Source organism: Panthera leo, chromosome E3, assembly GCF_018350215.1.
Source record: "Panthera leo isolate Ple1 chromosome E3, P.leo_Ple1_pat1.1, whole genome shotgun sequence".
NCBI classification, from domain to species: Eukaryota; Metazoa; Chordata; class Mammalia; order Carnivora; family Felidae; genus Panthera; species Panthera leo.
Window position 1 is genome coordinate 6,623,564 of NC_056694.1, and position 23,444 is coordinate 6,647,007.

The following is a 23,444-nucleotide window of genomic DNA, read 5'->3' on the forward strand; positions in this document are numbered from 1 at the left end:
CTGTTCTTAGGAAATACACACTGAAAAATTTAAGGATAAAGGACCATTGTGTATATGTGAAGAGGGGGAGGAAGGAGGAAGAAGAGGGAAGAAAAGAAACAAGGTAAAAATGTTAAGGATAAGTTAATCCAGGTAAAGGGATATATGGATACGTTGTACTATTGTCATTGTAATTTTTATGTAATTATTGAAAATTCTTGAAATTATTTTATTATAAAAATTTCAAGTGTTAAAAAAAAGAAGAACTAACATCATTTACTACTACTGACCGTGGGAGGAAAAGGGTCCCACGTACTTGTCCAATGATAATGGCCCTAAAGTGGGAGCAAGAGGGTGGCACAGCATATAGTTCACAAGATACACCAATTTAATCATACCTCATCTTGCTCAAGAGCTGCAGATTCATTCCTACATTTTTTTCACTGTGCATGGTGGGCCAAGCCTCCATGCAGTGAATGAAGCTGGTGTGGCAGCTTTCTTTTTGGTGTCTTCATCCATATTCTTGATTTTGTGTAGGTGTACTCACAAAATACTTTCCATTCAGCCTTTAGACTGGTCATTTGCTTCAGGCCTTGTGACCTCTACAGGTGCTTTCAGCCACATTATACCTCCTGCTGCAAATTAGGGATCATCTTCCCCAAACCTGCTGGCTTTAGCCCGTTGCTTCAGGGAGCATCTTTGGTCATTAATGCATGCTCTGGTTGATACATATGTACAGGTATCCCTGTGGGCATTCAATCTCACAGTGTTTTGGAATTATTTCATAATTTGTAATTTACTTGGTGCTTATGACAGACCTCTACAACAGTACAAAACTGATGGTCAAATAAATGAAATCTGGAGGGTTAACTGGTTTGAACAGCAATGAGTTAAAAGGGAAGAGTAAGCCTCATTGTAGAATTGTTGAATATGAAATAACAGAAGGGTTGTTAGATGTTGGGGACTGGTCTTTAGAAGGCAGGTCAGGGTTGAAAGCCTAGTTTTTTGGTGTGTTTTGTTTTGTTTTTTAGAGTCAGTGGGTATGCCAGAAATTAGGCTTTCTGGGTGCCTATCACACACCCCTAGTATGTGATAGAGTTTACCTACCATCCAGTGACCCTGGGTATACATCTAGAAGCTCCCCCAATGCCAAGCCCTAGCAAACTTTGCAGGACCTCAGCTCCAGCCCACATCTAGTATCTTTACGCACGTTAGATCAGCAAGAGCTGTTATGCCTAGAGACCCATAACGTTCCAGTGTCCTCACTGGTCCCTGACTGCTCTGTCACCCCCTACTCCAAATGTGACCCTGATGCCTCTCTGGTAAATCCTACCTGGCTCTGATCATACCTCTACATTGAAGTACTTTATACTTCAGGAAACTCAGGGAAGGGGAGTAGTGGGACATGTAACTGGATTGTGTGGGGTTGGACTTTAGAAGATCATTTTCTCATAGAATAATGGCATCTGACTCAAAAGATCCAGTGTAGCAGATCTAGAAGTTAGTGATCCAGCTCCACTGTCTGAGAACTTTCCCTTGCTTTCCACGCTACTGCAGAGGATACTGCTGCCTCTGGGTGGTAGTCAACACTCAGTAAATCCAGCTATGTCAGCTTGCTCGGGTGTATTCACATCCTTGCTAGTGGTGGAGTTAGCAAGTCTTTGTCATACTTTGTGCTCAAGGTGAAAACTGTCCTTAGGATAGTCCAGATAGAGGTTTTGTTCTTTATGCTGTTAAGTTAATTAAAAACGGAGGCCATTAATTTGACTGAGGTAGTTCTAATGCCTTGGCAGCCTACATAAGCAACCCAAAACCTAAGTCTGTAAATGCCTCAAGGTTAAGAAATCAAAACATAAGGACAAACAGTCACAAACAGCCAACTGGGCTTTCTCATACAAGACAAATGTAAGCTCTAGCCAATCAAATGGTTTCCTTGCTTTGCTTCCTATCTTTTTACATGTCTTGCCACTACCTCCTGTGGATAGAGTGCTGCTAACCACTTCTGGTTTGATACTGCCTGATGGGACTCAGTTTTTGCTCAAACTTAACAATTTAAAAACGCTTCAGGTTATCTTTTAACAGTGCTTTTCAACAGAGATTCTCAAATTATTATCTGAAGACCACTTGACATCAAAATCCCCTGGGGAACTTTTTTTTTTTTTTTAACATTTATTCATTTTTGAGAGAGAGAGATACAGAGCATGAGTGGGGAAGGGGCAGAGTGAGAGGGAGACATAGAATCAGAAGCAGGCTCCAGGCCCTGAGCTGTCAGCACAGAGCCTGACACGGGGCTCGAACTCACAGACTGCGAGATCATTACCTGAGCCGAAGTCGGACATTTAACTGACTGAACCACCCAGGTGCCCCTTGGGAAACTTTTAAAAACTGTATTTGTGGATGGAGTAGTGGTCCAAAGGGACCTAAGAATCTTCATTTTACCCAACTCCTCAGATGATAATAATGCACATAAATTTTAAGAATGGTAGCTCCATTGAGTAGAACACTGTGGCTTCACCAGAGCGCTCATTCAAACATTGGAACAGATCCTGAAGTTTACTCCCACCAGCCCAGAGCAAGTATGAGATGGCTCTAGGAAGGAACAGCAACGCATGACCTTCCATAGCAAAATGTTACTGTACTCCTCTCAGGTTGTAGCCATAACACACAAATTTCTTCAACAATACAGGACAGTTACATCCTGATGTCCCACTAGCAAAGTACTTTGTGAACTAACAGAACCAAATCTGTAAGTTGTTCTGAGATCTGTGTTGGCAAAAGATCTTTAACAGTATTCTTTTAAGTAAACTCTTTGTTCTGTATAACTATAGAGGAGGATTCAGAGTGCATTGAAGGCATTGATGGCGAGACCACTGAAATGATACAGGAGAGTTTGAGAAAGAGCACAGCTTCTGTGACTGAGAATCAGTCCTCATCCAGAAGTCGAGTTCAATAGTAGACTGGATTCTAGATCAGATCTCTGTTCAAGAAAAAAAAAAAAAAGCCTTCCCTTTTGTTTTGTTTTTTTGAATGACGTGTTGTTTCCTCTTATTTTACCTTGACTTCTTAGTAAAATATCTTAAGATGTAATCCTTTTGTGCCTGACTAAAGTAAAGTGATGTTTTGATTTGTTGAAGGAAAAAGAAGATAAGGGGGAGAAAGATAAGGGAGGGGAAGACTAAGTGCAGGGCCGTTTGTAGATTTGGCTGTCACTTTGTTGGAAGAAGCCTTCACAAAGGACACATTTCCTTTATTATGTAGAGGTAGCAAAAATAATTCTCCTTATCTCATTCCACTGGATCTTTTCTCAGTATTTTATTTTATTTTATTTTATTTTATTTTATTTTATTTTATTTTTTATTTACTTTCCAGTGTAGTTTCAGGTGTACAATTTAGTGATTCAACTATTCCATACAAAAATACAAAATGTTTCACAAATTTGCATGTTATCCTTGTGCAGAGGCCATGCTAATCTTCTCTGTATGGTCCCAGTTTTAGTCCTGGGAAGCTGTCAAAGTGAGCACTCTTTTCAGTTTTAATATCTATTTCCTTACCACCCTTCCATCCAAACTGTTCCAAACCTACTTTGTTTACATGGAGCTGACTCTAGGTGTCATCTAAGGGGAGATCCATTCCTATACTGTAATTTCTATAGACCATATCATGGTCAGAATAGCTCCATTCATACAGAACACATTGACATCTCAATATTGGATCTTTATTCAATATGTATTATATTACTGCATTTCATTTTCCTTTCCTAATTTAGTAAGTGTAGTAGCAAAAACGAAAAAAAAGTAGTAGACTAACCTCAAGCTAGGGGCACCTGGGTGGCTCATGTGGTTAAGTGTCTGACTTTGGCTCAGGTCATGATCTCACCATTTGTGGGTATGAGCCCTGTGTCAGGCTTTGTGCTGACAGCTCAGAGCCTGGAGCCTGCTTCTGATTCTGTGACTCCCTCTCTCTCTGCCCCTCCCTGGCTCAGCTTGTGCTCTGTCTCTCTCTGTCTCTAAAACATAAATAAACATTAAAAAAATTTTTTAGAATAGCCTCAGGCTACAGACAGATAGAAAGACATGCAACTTTTCACCGAAGACGTTTAATAGAGATTTCAAGGTTTGTTTGTTTGTTTTTATCTCTTAGTTTGAGTGTGGAGAAAATAGAACACTTGTACACTGTTGGTGGGAATATAAAAAGCAAAAGTGCTTCATAAGACAGTATGGCGTCTCCTCAAAAAATTAAAACTCGAGTTACCATATGATGTAGCAATTCCACTTCTGGGTGTAGACTCCAAAGAATTAAAAACAGGGACTGCCATGTTCATAGCAGTGTTATTCACCATAGTCAAAAGGTGGAGGCAACCCAAGTGTCCATCAATGGATGAATGGATAAGCAAAATGTGGTCTTTCCATAGAATGGATTATTCAGCGTTAAAAAGGGAGGACATTCTGACATGCTACAGCATGGATGAACCTTGAAGGCATTGTGCTAAGTGAAATAAAAGGACAAGTGCTGTATGATTCCATTTATATGAAGTACCTAGAGTAGTCAAATTCAGAAAGACAGAAAGTAGAGGAGTGGTTGCCAGGGTCTGGGAGCAGAAGGAATGGGGAGTTGGTGTTTAATGGGTGGAGAGTTTCAGTTTTGCAAAGTGAGGAGTTCTATGGAGGGATGATGGTGTGGCTGCACAACAGTGTGAATGTACTGTATGCCACTGAACTGAGCACTTTAAGATGATAAATTTACGTTATATGTATTTTACCACTAAAAAAAAAAAGACAGAAATGTGCATTGGCTTTATCAACTTAAAGAATCATTGGTGGTATTGGTAAGAGCAGTTTCAGTGGCATGGTGGGGTGGGGGGAAGCGAGATTCCAGGGTGTTTTGAATTCTCCCTTGAGTTCTAACTCACAGATACTGCTACCCACTTTGAAGATCAAATAGGCATCTCAAACTTATCACAAAACCAACCGCTTGGTTTTCTCTCCACCATCCAAACCTCTCTCTCTCTCTCTTTTTTTTTTTTCTCATCTTAGTGGATAGACCTTGCATTCCCTCAGTTGCTCAGGCCAAAAAGCCTACAACACTCTCTCATACCCCGAATCCACACCATCAGCAAATTCTGCTGGTTCTCCGTTCAACCCACACACAGTCTGGCAACTTAATATTACCTCCAGCATGTTCAGGTCCGAGCCACCATCTCTCTCTTGGACTACTTTAACAGCCTTCTGATTAATTTGCATGCTTCTATTCTTTCTTCTTGATAGTCTCTTCACCATATAAGAACCAGACAATCTTTAGAAAATATAAATAAGATTATCTCACTTCTCTGTTCAGAACTTTCCAAAGGCTTCCCTTCTCAGAATAAAAGCCTGAGTTAACTGTTACTTAACTAACAGTTCTTCCTGGAGCACATTGACCAACATGCCAGGAATGCTCCCTCTTAGGGGCTATGCTTTTGTTCTCTTTGCCTGGAACCCATTTTCTCAAGACCTTTTGCAACTTTATATCTCTTCTTCATGTGAGTTTCTGTTTTGAGAGACCTTTCCTAACTACCTGTGATATTTTTAAAATGTGTCTGCAAATTCTTTGTCATTCTTCCCATTAAGAGATAGAGTCTGATTCCTTTCCTCTTGAATATTGACTGACCTTCGTGACTCTTAACAAAATACGGAGGCAGTGAGGCTATGTTACTCCTCATGGTAGGTCATGAAAAACAGTAGTTGGGATGCTGGCCTTGGAACAGAACCGTCATGCTGTGAAGAAGCCCATGTCACACAGACATGCCACACTCCAGCAACAACAGCCCTAACTGTGGTCCTCACTGACAACCAGCATCAACCGTTAGATGCATGAGTGGGGAATCCTTCAGGAGAACTCCAGCCCAAGCTTGTTTGTATACAACTGCATGATGGACCCTGAGGGAGCATTGCTGAGATCAACCCAGTCACCCCCAGAAATATGAAAGAGAAAATAAATGATTGCTGTTATTTTTTTTTACTTTTATTTTATTTTATTTATTTATTTTTTAATATATGAAATTTATTGTCAAATTGGTTTCCATACAACACCCAGTGCTCATCCCAAAAGGTGCCCTCCTCAATACCCATCACCCACCCTCCCCTCCCTCCCACCCCCCATCAGCCCTCAGTTTGTTCTCAGTTTTTAACAGTCTCTTATGCTTTGGCTCTCTCCCACTCTGACCTCTCTCTTTTTTTTTTTCCTTCCCCTCCCCCATGGGTTTCTGTTAAGTTTCTCAGGATCCACATAAGAGTGAAACCATATAGTATCTGTCTTTCTCTGTATGGCTTATTTCACTTAGCATCACACTCTCCAGTTCCATCCACGTTGCTACAAAAGGCCATATTTCATTCTTTCTCATTGCCACGTAGTATTCCATTGTGTATATAAACCACAATTTCTTTATCCATTCATCAGTTGATGGACATTTAGGCTCTTTCCATAATTTGGCTATTGTTGAGAGTGCTGCTATAAACATTGGGGTACAAGTGCCCCTAGGCATCAGTACTCGTGTATCCCTTGGATAAATTACTAGCAGTGCTATTGCTGGGTCATAGGGTATGTCTATTTTTAATTTTCTGAGGAACCTCCACACTGCTTTCCAGAGCGGCTGCACCAATTTGCATTCCCACCAACAGTGCAAGAGGGTTCCTGTTTCTCCACTTCCTCTCCAGCATCTATAGTCTCCTGATTTGTTCATTTTGGCCACTCTGACTGGCGTGAGGTGATATCTGAGTGTGGTTTTGATTTGTATTTCCCTGATAAGGAGCGACGTTGAACATCTTTTCATGTGCTTGTTGGCCATCCGGATGTCTTCTTTAGAGAAGTGTCTGTTCATGTTTTCTGCCCATTTCTTCACTGGGTTATTTGTTTTTTGGGTGTGGAGTTTGGTGAGCTCTTTATAGATTTTGGATACTAGCCCTTTGTCTGATATGTCATTTGCAAATATCTTTTCCCATTCCGTTGGTTGCCTTTTAGTTTTGTTGGTTGTTTCCTTTGCTGTGCAGAAGCTTTTTATCTTCATAAGGTCCCAGTAATTCACTTTTGCTTTTAATTCCCTTGCCTTTGGGGATGTGTCGAGTAAGAGATTGCTACGGCTGAGGTCAGAGAGGTCTTTTTCTGCTTTCTCCTCTAAGGTTTTGATGGTTTCCTGTCTCACATTCAGGTCCTTTATCCATTTTGAGTTTATTTTTGTGAATGGTGTGAGAAAGTGGTCTAGTTTCAACCTTCTGCATGTTGCTGTCCAGTTCTCCCAGCACCATTTGTTAAAGAGACTGTCTTTTTTCCATTGGATGTTCTTTCCTGCTTTGTCAAAGATGAGTTGGCCATACGTTTGTGGGTCTAGTTCTGGGGTTTCTATTCTATTCCATTGGTCTGTGTGTGCTGTTATTTTTTAAAGATTGCTTTAACTAACATTTATTGACTATCTATTAGTTATCACAGGTTATTTTATATACAAGAACTTGTTTAACCTCTATAGTAGCCCTGGTTAGATAGGCATTATTTATTTTTTATTGTTTTATTATTTCTTTTAAGTAGGGTCCATGCCCAATGTGGAGCTTGAACTCACCCCCCTGAGATTAAGGGTCACATGCTCCACCAACTGAGCCAGCCAGGCACCCCGGTGATTGCTGTTATTTTAAGCCACTAAATTTGGGTGTTTTTTTTTTCTCAGCAATGGACACTTGAAGCACAGACCCTACCACAATTATACTCCTTATCAGTTGCTAGTTCCTGACCTGAATATGTTTTTCTTTTTCTTTATAGCACTTAGCACTTACAGCTTTCTGACATGTGCATATTTGGTTTTTTTTTTGTTTGTTTGTTTGTTTGTTGTTTTTTTCCTGTTCTCCTCCCATGCCCTGGAACATTAGCTGCATGAAGGTAGAAACTTTCTTTTGTTTGCTGATATATCAGTACCTATAATATTACCTGGTGCAGAATTGTCATTGGAGCTCAAATTGTATTTGTTAAGTGGATGTAGCTATGGCCCTCTGGTGTGGAAAAGGTATCCACTGTGAACAGGAAGGTATCGGGGTGAAAGGGTTATATAGGACTTGGAAAATGCTGTAAAGGAGATATTTATTTTTCTCATTATTCTTTTTTTTAAGTTTATTTTCAGAGAGAGAAAGAGAGAGAGAGAGAGAGCACAAGCTGGGGAGAGGCAGGGAGAGAAGGAGAGAAGGAATCCCAAGCAGGTTCTGCACTGTCAATATAGAGCCCCACTTGGGGCTTGAACTCACGAACTGTAAGATCAGGACCTGAGCTGAAATCAAAGTTGGATGCTTAGCCAACTGAGCCTTCTAGGCACCCCTATTCTCATTCTTTTTTTTTTTTTTTTTTTTTTTTTTGTCTTCAAGCTTTTATTTAAGGGCAATTATCTACAATGAACTTCAGATCTTATTAAAAGCAGCCAAGTCCATGGACTGCACATGTCCTCAAAAGCAGTGATCCACTCCTCCAGCATATCTGTTCCAACTTTATCATCTTCCACTACACACTGTATTTGAAGTTTTTTGATTCCATACCCCACTGGAACTAGTTTAGAAGAGTCCCAAACTAAGCCGTCTGCTTGAATGCTTCGGACGCACTCAGTTGCATATCTGTCTCATCGTCCCAAGGTTTCACGTCTAGTAAGATGGAAGACTTGGCAACAAGTGCAGGTTTTTTGGCTTTCTTTGACTCATATTGTGCAAGGCGTTCCTCTCTTGACTGCTTTGCTTCTTCACTTTCTTCCTCCTCCTCAGAACCAAAGAGATCAATGTCATCATCATCTTTACTATCTGTAGCTCCACTTCCTGTGATGCATTCCACATTAGCAGGGCCATACTTGCCCAAAGCTTTCTTCACTCCTGGAAGACTGGTCTTTTCCTTTTCGTAAAACTTGATGCGATTATACCAACATAGGACACGATACAAGTTGGCAGGTGGAGGGCCGGAGACTACTTCAAATACTGCCACGTCTGCTTGTGATGACACATACCCCTCGATGTAGCTCTTGTCTGCCAGGTAGTCGTTGAGCACCTGGAGGCCAATGGGGGTTTCAGGTCTCCAAAACCCATGGCGTGAGCTGATCCCAGAACGGGGCTGCAGTGGAGGAAAAGACGAGCATGGGGAGTGAGCGCCTTGTGCTAAGAGGGAAAAGGGTCTCATTATTCTTGAAGATACTTCCACTTTACTACTGGTGGTACTTAATAATGCTATTTAAAAAAATGTGGATACTAGAACTATTTTTTCCTTTCTTCTTGAATACCTTATTATTAATTTTAAAATATAATTTATTGTCAAGTTAGCTAACACAGTGTATACACTGTGCTCTTGGCTTCGGGAGTAGATTCCCATGATTCATCGCTTACATACAACACGCAGTGCTTATCCCAACAAGTACCCTCCTCAATGCCTATCACCCATTTTCTCCTTTCCCCCAGGCCCCCATCAACCCTCAGTTTGTTCTCTGTATTTGAGTCTCTTATGGTTTGCCTCCCTCTCTGTTTGAAACTATTTTTTCCCCTTCCCTTCCCCCATGGTCTTCTGTTAAGTTTCTCAAATTCACATGTGAGTGAAAACATATATCTGTCTTTCTCTGACTGACTTATTTCACTTAGCATAATACTCTCCAGTTCCATCCATGTTGTTGCAAATGGCAAGATTTCATTCTTTCTCATTGCCAAGTAGTATTCCATTGTATATATAAACCATATTTTTATCCATTCATCAGTTGATGGACATTTGGGCTCTTTCCATAATTTGGCTATCGTTGATAGTGCTGCTATAAATATTGGGGTACATGTGCCCCTATGAATCAGCACTTTTGTCTCCTTTGGATAAATTCCTGGTAGTGCTATTGCTAGGTCTTGGGGTAGTTCTATTTTTAGTTTTTGGGGAACCTCCACACTGTTTTCCAGCAACTGCACCAGTTTGCATTCCCACCAACAGCGCAAGAGGGTTCCCGTTTCTCCACATCTGCGCCAGCATCTGTTGTTTCCTGAGTTGTTAATTTTAGCCACTGACGGTGTAAGGTGGTATCTCAGTGTGGTTAATTTGTATTTCCCTGATGATGAGTGATGTTGAGCATTTTTTCATGTGTCAGTTGGCCATCTGGATGTCTTCTTTGGAAAAGTGTCTGTTCATGTCTTCTACCTATTTCTTCACTGGATTATTTGTTTTTTGGGTGCTGAGTTTGGTAAGTTCTTTATAGATTTTGGATACTAACCTTTTATCTGATAGGTCATTTGCAAATATCTTCTCCCATTCAGTCAGTTGCCTTTTAGTTTTGTTGATTGTTTCTGTTGCCGTGCAGAAGCTTTTTATCTTGATGATGTACCAATAGTTCATTTTTGCTTTTAATTCTCTTGCCTTTAGAGATATGTTGAGCAAGAAATTGATGCGGCTGAGGTCAAGGAGGTTGTTGCCTGTTTTCTCCTCTAGGGTTTTGATGGTTTCCTGTCTAACATTTAGGTCTTTCATTCACCTTGAGTTTATTTTTGTGTATGACATAAGAATTTAACACTTTATTTTTTAAATAGAAATTAACAGTCTGATAAGTTCACAGAATTAGGTTTATGCTGCCAAGACTGTAAAGGTGGCTGGGCTTCTGAACTTTTTATAGTTGACCTCTGTGTAGGATGAGGAAGAGAACATCCTTTTCCACTTGCCCCTCAGCAAGCGGTCTCTGGGCCAGGAATAGAGCCAGTCTGCAAAGGTGTTTGCTATGAGAGAAGGATTATCTCATCCTGTGCCCTTCCTTGGAAGAGAGGCCTCTGAGCCAGAGAGCCTTCTCACAGCCCACCAGTGAGCAAGGTCAGTTGAAGGTCTTTCATATTTATTCAGCGCTGCCCCTCTTTTTTTTTTTTCTTGTTCACTTTTTTTTTAACCTTGGGTCCAAACCATTGTATTATTCACCATTGTAGCAAAACCATATTAAAGGAAGACTTCCCCTCCATGTTGACATCGGCTTTTCTTCACAGCATTTTTATAGGTTTGAGGTGAGATTTTCTTGCTGTTATTGTGGTTTTATGGTCAGAGACCCAAGAAAGCCTAAGTCCTTTCCTGCCAAATCATTACAACTCTTGAAGATTCCCAAGGAAACACTATGCTCAAAGGACAATAGCAAACTTTGAGCCAGAGTACCACTTTGTGGGTGTCTGAGTTACACTCAGTAACCTCCATCGTGGACTCAGTGATCAAAAGTGAGCTGGAAAATAGTATGGGCCTACCCGCTTCCTACTCTCAGCCCCAAATCTGAATTGAGGATCGTGTGCTCGGGCATGGTGTGGAGAGAGAGAGAGGGGTGACTGGGCTTCAAGTGGGGATTCCAGGCAGACCACAAATAGAAGAGGACTAACCAGGGGCCAGGCTAGAAGGAAGGGACTTCATTCCTGGATGCTAACCCTCTAGGGTATACTGCCCTTTATAAAATATGCACCAGTGAACTCCTTAGGCTCTGACCTCCCAGATTGGTAGCTCTTTTACCTTGAAAGGGGAGAGGAAGATATAAAACATATTGGTTAAGACTAAATCATGGGGAGAAAGGATGTAAATGTTTTTTTTCCCTGCGTTTGCCACTATTGTCATGGTCCTCATTAGCATCTATTAGCAGCATACTTTTATTGAGTCATTATTTAAAAAACTTTTTTAAATGTCTTATTTATTCTTAAGAGAGAGAGAGAGACAGAGCAGGAGCAGGTGAGTGGCAGAGCGAGAGAGGGACACAGAATCTGAAGCAGGCTCCAGGCTCTGAGCTGTCTGCACAGAGCCCAACGCGGGGCTTGAACTCACAGACTGCGAGATCATGACCTCAGCCGAAGTCGGACACTTAACCAACTAAGCCACCCAGGTGCCCCGAGTCATTATTTTAAACCAGGCACTTGATAAAGTCTTCTGAGGATGAGTTTCTTAAGATGAATAGGAGCTTTTATAAAATTTAAAAATGACCCAACCATCCTGTTTGGAGTGGAGTTGTGGTGAACACGAATCATGCAAAGCCAGATATGAAAGGGTTGAACAGCATTACAATTATATGGTGTTCCAGGAGACAGAAAATTCTCTCAGCTGGGGAGACTTGAGGTGGCTTCATGAAGGGTATGGTATTTTATCTGAGCCTGAAGGACACCTGGAAATTTGATAGAAATGGGCAAGTTGACTCTACTGGAACAGCAAAAGTAGAGACTAAAAAACACAGTGTGTTTGGTAGAATGGTGAATTTCAGATGGACTGGAGTCAAATGGCCAGTAACTACGGGGCCAGGACCAGAAGTCAGTGGTTAGGACTTTCTGTGTAATGCTCTATCAAGTTCTACCATACCCCTTGCAGCCTGTCTAGGTGTTCAGCTGAGATATCACTGTAAGCATCCCTAATGCGAGTATACAGAGCTATGGAACCCTACCCAGCAGCATCCAAGGCCAAGAGTGGGATGGCTTTGAGGACAATCAAGTCTGTCCCCAGAGCTAGATTCAACCCACAATGTGGGGATGATGGTTGAGGAAGTGGGGGTACAGCAGAAGAGTTTAGAAATTGGGATGCATGAAGGTTAAGGATTTGAGGAACAGAGGGTGCATGGGAGCTCTGAGAGGGCATCCCTTTGGCACAGGCTATCAGCACAGGCCACAGATTCTTTTTTCACATGGACTTCTCTGGAAGGTCTTCAGACAAAGCTAATTTGCATCTGTTTATGTGGTTCTGTCTTCAGGGGAGAGGTTATGCCCCTCACCATGTTTGGGCAGTTTGAGCAAAGCCCAAGAAGGAACTTGCGAATTACTTATGGAGAAATGAGAGGACTTCCTGGCCATGGTGACCCAAGACAATTAAGTCTATGTTTCTCTAGCCTTCTATATGTGGAGCCTGTCTCTAATTCATCCCCTTCCCAGCACAAAGGCCCTAAGAGGGGTCTTTGCTGTCACAGCCCACAGGATAAAGCCTTTATACTGAACAGTTTTCTTGTGGCTCCCTTCATGTCCTTGTTTCTCAGGCAGTAAATGAAGGGGTTCAGCATGGGTGTGACCACCATATATATCACTGAAGCCAGTGAATCCTTGCCAGTTGAATGGGATGATGAGGGACTCAAGTAGACCCCCGTGATAGTCCCATAGAAGAGGGTGACTACAGCGAGATGAGAACCACAGGTAGAAAAGGCCTTTTGTTTGCCCTGGGTAGATGGGACCTTAAGCACAGCAGACACAATGTGGGTGTAGGACACAAGAATGGCGAGGAAAGGAATTAGGACAATCAAACCCCCCACCAGCAGAATCATGAGCTGGTTGAGCTGTGTATTGGAACAGGATAGCTGGAGCAGGGGAATGAGGTCACAAAAGAAGTAAGGGATGACGTTGCTGGCACAGAACTCCAGCCGAGCCATGAGGACAGTATGTAGCAGGGAGTGGAGGTTGGCGATGAGCCAGGAGCTCCCCAGCATCAGGGCACAGATTTGCAGACTCATCATGGTGGAATAGTGAAGGGGGTGGCAGATGGCCACATAACGGTCATAAGCCATTGCCATCAGGAGAAAGTTGTCCATGTTGGCAAGCAAAATGCAGAAGTAGATCTGGGTTAGGCAGCCACAATAAGAAATGGACTGAGTCTGCATCTGGATGTTCACAAGCATCTTAGGGACTGTGGAGGAGATGAAGCAGAAATCCACAAGGGACAGGTTGCTGAGGAAGAAGTACATGGGTGTGTGGAGGTGGGAGTCTGAACCAATGGCCAGGATGATGAGCAAGTTCCCTGCTGCCCCGACCAGGTACATGACAAGGAAGAGCCCAAAGATCAGATCTTGCCTTTCGGGCTGGGTGGAGAGCCCTAGGAGGATGAACTCAGAGGCACTTGTGTAGTTTTCTTCCTCCATGGTTGCCTGGTCCTGCTGGGAGATCAGATCAGGCACAGGCTATATGGAGCAGGGGGTGGCACCCGTGCCTCCCTTTTTTCCTCATACAACTCCTCAGCTCACATCTGGCCAACTCACATCTCTGTTCATTTGGTACAAACTCCAAAGAAAGCTCTCCACCTACCATAGGAAAAGCTTCAACCAGGCAGTCTTATCGTCCCAACAGATCCCAAAGTCAGGGTTTTAATTATTCACTAGCAAAATGCTGCTGATCTGGAACGGTGCAAAGCCCCATCTGCCATCCCTCAAAAGAGAATCCTTGTGACATATGGCCAGGTACTCAGTGGTGCCCCCCAAATTTCTGTCATACTCATTTTTTGATCTGAGCAACTAATGTTACCTCACTATTAAATAAAGAACCATAGGGGTTCTTTGGGTTCTTTGGGTGGCTCGGTCGGTTAAGCATCTGACTTCAGCTCAGGTCATGATCATGTAGCTCGTGGGTTCGAGCCACACGTCGGGCTCTGTGCCAACAGCTCAGATCCTGGGGCCTGTTTCAGATTTTCTGTCTCCCTCTCTCTATGCCCCTCCCCTACTCCTGCTCTGTCTCTCAAAAATAAACATTTATTATTTTTTTAAATTAAATTTAATTTTTTTAGTGTTTATTTCTGAGACAGAGACAGAGCATGAACGGGGGAGGAAGAGAGAGAGAGGGAGACACAGAATCTGAAGCAGGCTCCCGGCTCTGAGCTGTCAGCACAGAGCCTGACACGGGGCTCGAACTCCCAGACTGTGAGATTGTGACCTGAGCCGAAGTCGATCACTCAACCGACTGAGCCACCCAGGTGCCCCTCAAAAATAAACATTTAAAAATTTAAAAAAAAACTATAAAAACACAGTTTCTTCTTATTCCCAATAAGGTTGCCACCTGAAGGCCCTTCCTCTACAGAATTCTGGAACCACAATGGCGCATATATAGAACCAGAGGGTATTATTTGTACATACCTTCCTTCCCCTCAAATACTTTGTCTCCCTTTTTTCCTCCAGTCAAATATAGCCTGGGGCTTAGGGTGCCCTGGCTGATTTGTCACCGGCTCTGGGTCACCTTGGTCCTGGTGATGATGTGGATGGAGTACATCAGGACAAACCTGGACTAAAGAGCCTGCTGACTGGGACAGCTCAGCCAGCCCTTTTGTCTGGGCTTATCCAGGAAGGGACTTGCTCTGGTGAGTGAGAGTTGCCCCTGCGGATAACAAAGAGAAACTTCTACAAGTGTGACATTGCCCAAAGGAATAAAGTTGACGGAAAGGAAACAGAAGGACCCCACTAAACAGTGTGAGCTCAGTTGAAGTTTCATTAGATATAATATTAATTATTTCCCACTGCTTCACAAGACATAGTTGGGATTTGCGGTCCTATGAGAACGTAAATCACAAAAAGGGAGAGAGGATACTTGAGTCGGTGTCTTGACTGGGGATGGGGGAAGAGCTGATGAGGGAAATCAGTCTGGAAAAGCTTGGGGGTAGTGTTGTGGTCCACTGGGGGAACTGGGTAGAGAGTGACAAGGGGAAGCTGTCTTGGGAGGTTGCCTTCATCCATGCCTCCACTTTGCTGAGGCAGAGCCTGCTAGGAGCAAAGGAACTTACCAGTGCAGCTGAGGAGGGTAAAGGAGGGATGGAGATTTTGGTCTGCTGCAGATCTCAGTTGAGTTCTTGGCCTGTGTTGAGAGAGCTGTTCCTTAGTGTGGAAGCTAAATGTCCTCCTTCAATTTCACTGCTTTGATTTTCTCCAAAAGACCAAAAAAGCACTACCAGGTGAACTTAGACTTGGGGCATTTGGGTCAGGGCCTCCTGGAATGGCCAGCACTAGGGCAGAAGAAGAGATATGTTGAGCAGCTTGGTGGGGCAGGGGCATGGTGGGGAGAATCATCTGTACTGGGTGTACTGGGAGAAATCTCCTCTGAGACTGGGACCATCAGTGTGTGTAGTGGCAAAAGCTCTATCCCTTCCTTGTCTAATACTCCTTTCAAACCAAAGTGGCACCATCCTATTTTCCTTCCAAGCCTCCACTTCCCCAGAGATGTGGGAGAAAAAAAAAATTCTTGTTACAATTTCCCACTTGTTAGGAAGGTACTCTTCCCAAGTGCTCCTATTTGAAGAAAACTGAAGTTAAGAGAGTCTAACTTAAAATGAAAAGGGTTTTTCTCCTAGCTTCTGAATCATTCCTGTCAGCATGCAGACATCACCCAGTTTTAAAAATCCACTCTTGACCCACATTCCCTCCATCCTTGGGGCTATCAGGTTACCTTTCTACTCCCCCTTTCCACAAAAGTCCTCAAACTGTGGCCAGGATACATTCCCCATTCCCTTCTTCCCATTCACTCATGAAGCCCCCTTCTCAGGCTTCCCCACAATCCACAAAATATCCTTGGTCAAGGCCACCATTGCCACATCTAAGGTTGGTTCTCAGGCTCCATCTTACTAAACGAAAAAGCCATAGTTGGCATGGTTGGTCACTCCCACCGTCTGGAAATATGCTCTCCACTGGGTTTCAAAGCACAGTTTTGTTGTGGCACCTCTCCTGCCTCACTGGTTTCTTACTTACTGTCCTTCTCATCCTTCTGACCTGCACCAATTGGGATGTGCCATTGACTCTCAAGCCCCATCTCTTCTCTGTACACTCATGCCTGAAGTGGTCTCAGTAGTCCCAAAGCTTCAAATGCCATCCAAATTTCTATTTCCAGTTTGGGATTTTCCCCCTTGAACTTCAAACCTAGGTATGTCTAACTGCCTACTCCTCATGTCCATTTAGGTGTCCAATAGGCATCTCAGATTGTCCAGAACCGTGCCGCTGATCTTCCCTTCTTCCAGCCCGCTGCCACCTCGTTCATCCTCATCTTACTATTTTAATTGCTCAAGCCAAAACCTCAGCACCACCTCTCACTCCTCTTTTGTTTTACTCTCCTTATCCAGTGTGTTGGCAAATTCTGTCATCTCTAACTTTGAAATATATCCAGAATGGTACTTTTTCTCTCTGTTCCCTGCTACTTTCCTAGCCCAAACAATCATTATTTCCATCCAGATTATTAAAATAGTTTCTTAGCTGGGTTCTGTTTCTATCCTTACCCTACCCTCGACATTGTTTCTACAAGGCCACCAGAGGGAAAATTAATAAATATGAGTCAGATTGTTATTTCTCTGTTCAAAATCCTCCAATGGCTCCCCATCTCACTTGGGACAAAACCCACAGTCGTTGCCAAATCCTCAGGGCTATGCATGACCCAGACCTTTGCCCTTCCCCTGATCTCACCTCCTTCTGTTGCCCCCTCACTTTCCATAGGCTGGCCACCAGGGCCTTCTCACCCAACCTGAACATGTCAAACATGTCCCTACCTCAGGGCCCTTGTACTTGTTATACAACTGCCTGGAATTCTCTTCCCTCAGTCCTTTACTTCATTCCAATTTCTGCTCAAATGTGATCTCTGCTCAGGGTTCCCGCAACCACCTATCTAAAATAGTGCCCCTTTCTGTCTTCCCCCTTGTTTTGCTTTGTTTTTATTCTCAGCATCATTTATTGTGTGTCTGTCTATCTATCTATATCAATCTATCTATCTATCATCCATCTATCATTCTGTTTCTCTAGTATATAAGCCAATGAGGGCAGGAACTTTATTTTTATGTATTATTGTATCCCCAGTTTCTAGAACCATGCCTGGACTAAAGGAGACACTCAGTTGTTTTTATGCAGTTGTTGAATGAAGGGATAACTGTTCTTAATGTTCCCCTTTGTGACCATATGTCCTTGAGATTGGGTGAGACCTTAAATATAGTCCTCATTCACCTGATATCAACCTCCTGTCTCTCAGACGTCACTCATATTAACTTATCACCTGTATTGTTTCCTTAATACTGTTATTTAACTCACTAATTTTGTTAAGTGGAATTCATTTATTAAAAATGAAAATTTGCACTCCATGATACAGAAGAAAACAATATCACTTGCTGAATTTTAGCTAGATGCTATTACCTGTAGAGAGTTCTGAGTCTTAAACCTACCTTTTCTTGGTTAAAAAAGGAGAATGTAAAGTCCTAGGGAGGAGTTAAAGAAATGGCACTTGAGTATTTCTCAGAGAGGTAGTCTGAAGGGTTGAGGGAGAACTCAAAAAGGAATCAATTTCTCACCATGTGATTTGATACTATTTGTCTCCATCTTTGTAAGCCACTGAATGCCAAACCCTCAGACCCCTGTAGATACAGGCTCCACACTGCAGGACACACTGCCCTGCATACCTAGACTCATACATCTATTCACTTAGGTCACTCATCCATACATACCTAGACTCATACATCTATTCATTGAGGTCTGGTCCTTGGGCAGCCAGCACACAGAATGGCCTGAATCTCTCTCTGGTGACCACAGCAGCTCTGGGGTTTGTGTTGGCTTCAATACCAGACCTGTTTTGTGAGAGCCCAAGGGGTGGAGAAAGTGCTTGTCTTTGACTTTGGAGTCCTCATGTTTAATTTTATCCAGTGATTGAACCATAGTGAACTTTGCTTAAATAATTTAGAAGGGGAAACAAGTTAAAATACAGATAATAAAACTAAAAACAAATGATGCAGAAAAAGAATTTAAGCAGAAGTCTTTTAATTGATTCTTTGAAAAAGAATTGATAAAAAAAAGAATTGATAATGTCAATTTTGACAAACAAATGAGAATGAAAATTAGAATGAAGCCATGTTAATTGCTAGTGCAAAAGATTTACATTTAGGTGCTCCTGGGTGACTCAGTTGATTATGCCCCACATTGGGCTCCATGCTGATAGCATGGAGCCTGCTTGGGATTCTCTCTCTCACTTTCTCTCTACCTCTCCCCCGCTTGTACCCTTTCCCTGTCAAAAAAATAAGTAAATATACATTAAAAAAAAAAGAAAAAAAAAGGTTCATATTTAAGTGGACTATTATTTTCAATTAGAGGCTAACATATCTTATCAAATAAAGTAGATGGCTACCTACATATATACAGTAGCCCCAAAGATGCAAAAAGAATTAGCATGCATATAACAAGAACAGAGAAAGGAATACAAAGTTATTAAATAGTTTCTAGGAGCTTCTGACTCCGATGAAGAAAATGTGCTTTCTTTTTCTTTTTTTTTATTTTTGAGAGAGAGAGAGAGAATGGGGGAAAGGGGAAGAGGGAGGGAGGGAAGGGGAGGAGAGAGAGAGAGAGAGAGAGAGAGAGAGAGAGAGAGAGAGAGAGAGAATATCTTAAGCAGGCTCCATGCTCAGTGCAGTGCCTGACATGGTGGCTCTTATCCCTTGACTGTGAGATCATGCCTGAGCTGAAACCAAGAATCAGATGCTTAGCCAGTTGAGCCACTCAGGCACCCTGACAAATGGTGTATTTAAAAACAAGAGCTGGGTCTCCTGGGTGGCTCAGTTGCTTAAGCGTCTGACTTCAGCTCAGGTCATGATCTCACAGTTCATGAGTTCAAGCCCCGCATCGGGCTCTGTGTTGACAGCTCAGAGCCTGGAACCTGCTTCAGATTCTGTGTCTCCCTCTCTCTGCCTCTTCTCCACTCACACTCTGTCTGTCTGTCTGTCTGTCTGTCTCTAAAGTAAATAAACATTAAAATAGAATAAAAATGAGTCAACATTATGTTCATTGAAGACTTACACTTTTCCTTCAAAAGAACAAAATGTGGATGTTCTCTGTTTTCATTCCTTATTTAATATTTAGCTGAAAATGCTGGCAATGGCTATCAGAAAAGAAAAAAAAAACACATACTTTTTTTTCCCAAAATATCTAATAGCTAAGCTATTAAAAGAAATGAAGTCAGTGATGAAAATAAAGTTAGCTGAACAAAGTTGCAGAGTATAATGTCACACAAAAATTGGTAAATTGCTTACTGACATAGCAACAATAAATAAACACCAAAAAAAAAAGATGAAAAGGTGATTTCATTCCCACCAATGATGAATTTGAATATTTGGATTTTAATCAATTTGGGAAATGAAATATTTGTTCAAAGAAAATTATAATGGATAAAGTAAAGGAACATATAGAAGGAAATTTAAGAAGACACAAAGAAATGGAAAAATATTCCATGCTCATGGATTGGAAGAATAAATATTGTTAAAATGTCAGTACTGTGCAAAGCAATCTACACATTCAGTGCAATCCCAATCAAAATTATACTGGCATTCTTCTCGAAGCTAGAACAAGCAATCCTAAAATTTGTATGGAACCACAAAAGACCCCAAATAGCCAAAGTAATGTCGAAAAAGAAAACCAAAGCAGGAGGCATCACAGTCCCAGACTTTATCCTCTACTGCAAACCTGTAATCATCAAGACGGTATGGTATTGGTACAAAAACAGACACATAGACTAATGGAACAGAATACAGAAGACAGAATTGGACCCACAAATGTATGGCCAACTAATCTTTGACAAAGCAGGAAAGAGTATCCAATGGAAAAAAGACAGTCTCTTTAACAGACGGTGCTGGGAGAACTGGACAGCAACACGCAGAAGAATGAAACTAGGCCACTTTCTTACACCATACACAAAAATAAACTCAAGATGGATGAAAGACCTAAATGTGAGACAGGAAACCATCAAAACCCTAGAGGAGAAAAAAGGAAACAACCTCTCTGACCTCAGCTGCAGCAATTTCTTGCTTGACACATCTCCAAAGGCAAGGGAATTAAAAGCAAAAATGAACTATTGGGACCACATCAAGATAAAAAGCTTCTGCACCGCAAAGGAAACAATCAACAAAACTAAAAGGCAACTGACTGAATGGGAGAAGATATTTGCAAATGACATATCCAGGGTTAGTATCCAAAATCTATAAAGAACTTACCAAACTCAACACCTGAAAAAAAAAAAAAAAACAGTGAAGAAGTGGGCAGAAGACATGAATAGACACTTTTCCAGAGAAGACATCCAGATGGCCAACAGGCACATGAAAAGATGCTCAATGTCATCAACATCAGGGAAATACAAATCAAAACCACACTGAGATACTATCTCACACCGTCAGAGTGGCTAAAATTAACAACTAAGGAAACAACAGATGCTGGCACAGATGTGGAGAAACGAGAACCCTCTTGCACTGTTGGCGGAAATACAAACTGGTGCAGCTGCTCTGGAAAACAGTATGGAGGTTCCCCCAAAATTTTAAAATAGAACTACCCTATGACCTAGCAATAACACTACTAGGAATTTATCCAAAAGAGACAGGAGTGTTGATTCATAGGGGCACATATACCCCAATGTTTATAGCAGAGCTTTCAACAATAGCCAAATTATGGAAAGAGCGTAAATGTCCAACTGATGAATGGATAAGGAAGATGTGGTTTATATATACAATGGAGTACTACTTGGCAATGAGAAAAAATGAAATCACACCATTTGCAGCAATGTGGATGGAACTGGAGAGTATTAAGCTAAGTGAAATAAGTCAGTCAGAGAAAGACAGATATCATTTGTTTTCACTCATATGTGGAACTTGAGAAACTTAACAGAAGACCATGGGGGAAGGGAAAGGGAAAAGATAGTTACAGAGAGGGAGAGAGGCAAACCATAGGAGACTATTAAATAGAGAACAAACTGAGGGTTGATGGGGCAAGTTGGGGAGAGGGGAAATTCGGTGATGAGCATTGAGGAGGGCACTTGTTGGGATGAGCACTGGGTGTTGTATGTAAGCGATGAATCACGGGAATCTACCCCCAAAACCAAGAGCACACTGTAAACACTGTATGTTAGCCAATTTGACAATAAATTATGTTAAAAAAATAAAAATAAATAATTTTTTTGAGCCACTCTAAAAAAAAGAGAAACATACGAAATAGAAATCTATTCTAATTGAAAGGTTTTAATTAACTCGGTTGATCATGCTTCTAAGTAAGTATATAGATATGTTATTAATAATAAATAAATATATACTCTATAGCAGACACTGTACCAAGTGCTTAAACATTAGTTTTTAATTTTTAACCCAAAGTCTATAGCTTTGCAACTGTGATGTCAATGCAAGAAAATATCAGACAGGTATTAAAAGTGAAAAAAATGTGTCGATTGCTGGATATTTGTTTTTGACATAGACCTTAAAAGCAGAACATAAGATAGCATATACATACAGACAACATTTATGTACATCTGCCAACAAAAATAAGATATTAATTTGGAGGGTGATGGGAATAGTTTGAGGCTTAATTTCTGTTAGTTTTTTCCCTGCTAAATTGCTTACATTAAAGATGATGTGAGAATTAGGCCATTGTAGGCAGTCACTTGCTCTGCTTCTGAGATTGTCTTGGTGCCAGCAAACATTTTCAGATGTCTCTGCCAAGGATAAACATTAGAAGGGGTTGGATAGTTGGGAACGAGAGTGGGGTTGAGATCGGTTGTCCAGGAATCTAATTCTATTTGATTTTAGGAAGTCTGTACTCTACTTTGTTGTCTGTAAAGTTATGGGCTTGGATCCTTGCGTGGTTTCCAAGGTTCCTACAGGTCTCTGATTCTACTTGTCTTTGAGAAGTGGAGGAGTAGTAGTCTTTAGGCTTACATATTTTGGGGCATTGAGAGAGGAGTGTCTTCTCCCATTGTCACTGACCTGTTCAGTTGGTCTGATTTCTGCTAAGCCCACCCAAGGATGCCACCTCCTCCTGAGTTACTTCTCACTAAAGAGGGACAGATGGCCCACAGCAGCCTAGAGCTGGAGACCCAAGCCTGGGCCCCATTAGAAGTAAGATGAGGAACAAGCGTGTGGGTGGAAAGTGAGTTGAGCAAGGAGGCTGAGAGCAGGGCTTATTCCCTGATTCTTGGGCCAAGGAGAGATGTATGGGGCTCATACCTGGATTATTTGCAGGGCTGCTCTTGGCCTCTTTGGGAGCAATACTCAGTGGGCATTGTTAAAAAACAAATGTTCAATAATTACCTTGGGTTTGGCTGGGCCCAGTTCTCCTGGACTCCAGACACAGCATCTCCTTAGGGTTTTTATACTGGAAAATTATTACTTCCAGTGGTTTAATTTGTTACTTTTGTCTACAGGAAAAGTCTTAACATTTTTCTTACTTTTTATCATGAGTCCAGGGAATTTTTCTTGTTTATTCAATAAGATCAGAACTTAATGTTCATGTTGATAGTCACTTAAAAAATTATGATGAAATGCACATAACATCAAATTTACCATCTTAACCATTTTTTAAAAAGACTATTTTTATTCTGTGTCTCCCTCTCTGCCCCACCCCTGCTCATGCTCTGTCCTTCTCTTTCTCTCAAAAATAAATAAACATTAAAATACTTTGTTTTTTAAAAATAATCTATACACCCAAACTGGGGCTCGAACTTACAACCCTGAGATCAAGGGTCGCATCCTTTATGGGCACCTGGGTGGTTCAGTTGGTTGAGCATCTGACTCTGGATTTTGGCTGAGGTCATGATCCCAGGGTTATAAGATCAAGCCTCATACCAGGCTCTGTGCTGAGTGTGGAGATTCTCTGCTTGGGATTCTCTTTGGCCCTCTCCCTCTGCCCCTCCCCCACTCACATGTGTGTGTGCGCTTTCTCTCTTTCTCTCAAAAAAAAAAAAAGTATCACATACTCTACTGGCTGAGCCAGCTGGGTG

The 23,444-nt window shown here is 41.8% G+C and overlaps 2 protein-coding genes, 1 non-coding gene and 1 pseudogene across 4 annotated transcripts in view; 1 reads left to right on the forward strand and 3 right to left on the reverse strand.

Moving 5' to 3' along the window:
* Positions 1 to 3,391: 3,391 nt before the first annotated feature.
* LOC122210389 lies at positions 3,392 to 3,500 on the reverse strand. Its single transcript, XR_006198037.1, has one exon. It is a non-coding gene; the product is annotated as a U6 spliceosomal RNA (small nuclear RNA).
* A 4,890-nt stretch (positions 3,501 to 8,390) lies between these two features.
* LOC122210160 lies at positions 8,391 to 9,059 on the reverse strand (annotated as a pseudogene).
* Positions 9,060 to 12,892: 3,833 nt separating this feature from the next.
* On the reverse strand, positions 12,893 to 14,104 carry LOC122210155 (olfactory receptor 1F12-like). The gene has a single exon (XM_042922676.1). The coding sequence runs from the start codon at positions 13,835 to 13,837 to the stop codon at positions 12,893 to 12,895; it is 945 nt and encodes a 314-aa protein (XP_042778610.1). The 5' UTR covers positions 13,838 to 14,104.
* LOC122210147 (cytochrome P450 3A12) overlaps positions 13,711 to 23,444 on the forward strand; it is a 103,245-nt gene continuing 93,511 nt past the window's right edge. For both annotated transcript variants that reach the window (XM_042922641.1, XM_042922637.1), the window contains exon 1: positions 13,711 to 13,732. The gene's annotated coding sequence lies outside the window, so the exon portion shown is untranslated. The remainder of the gene's footprint in view (positions 13,733 to 23,444) is intronic.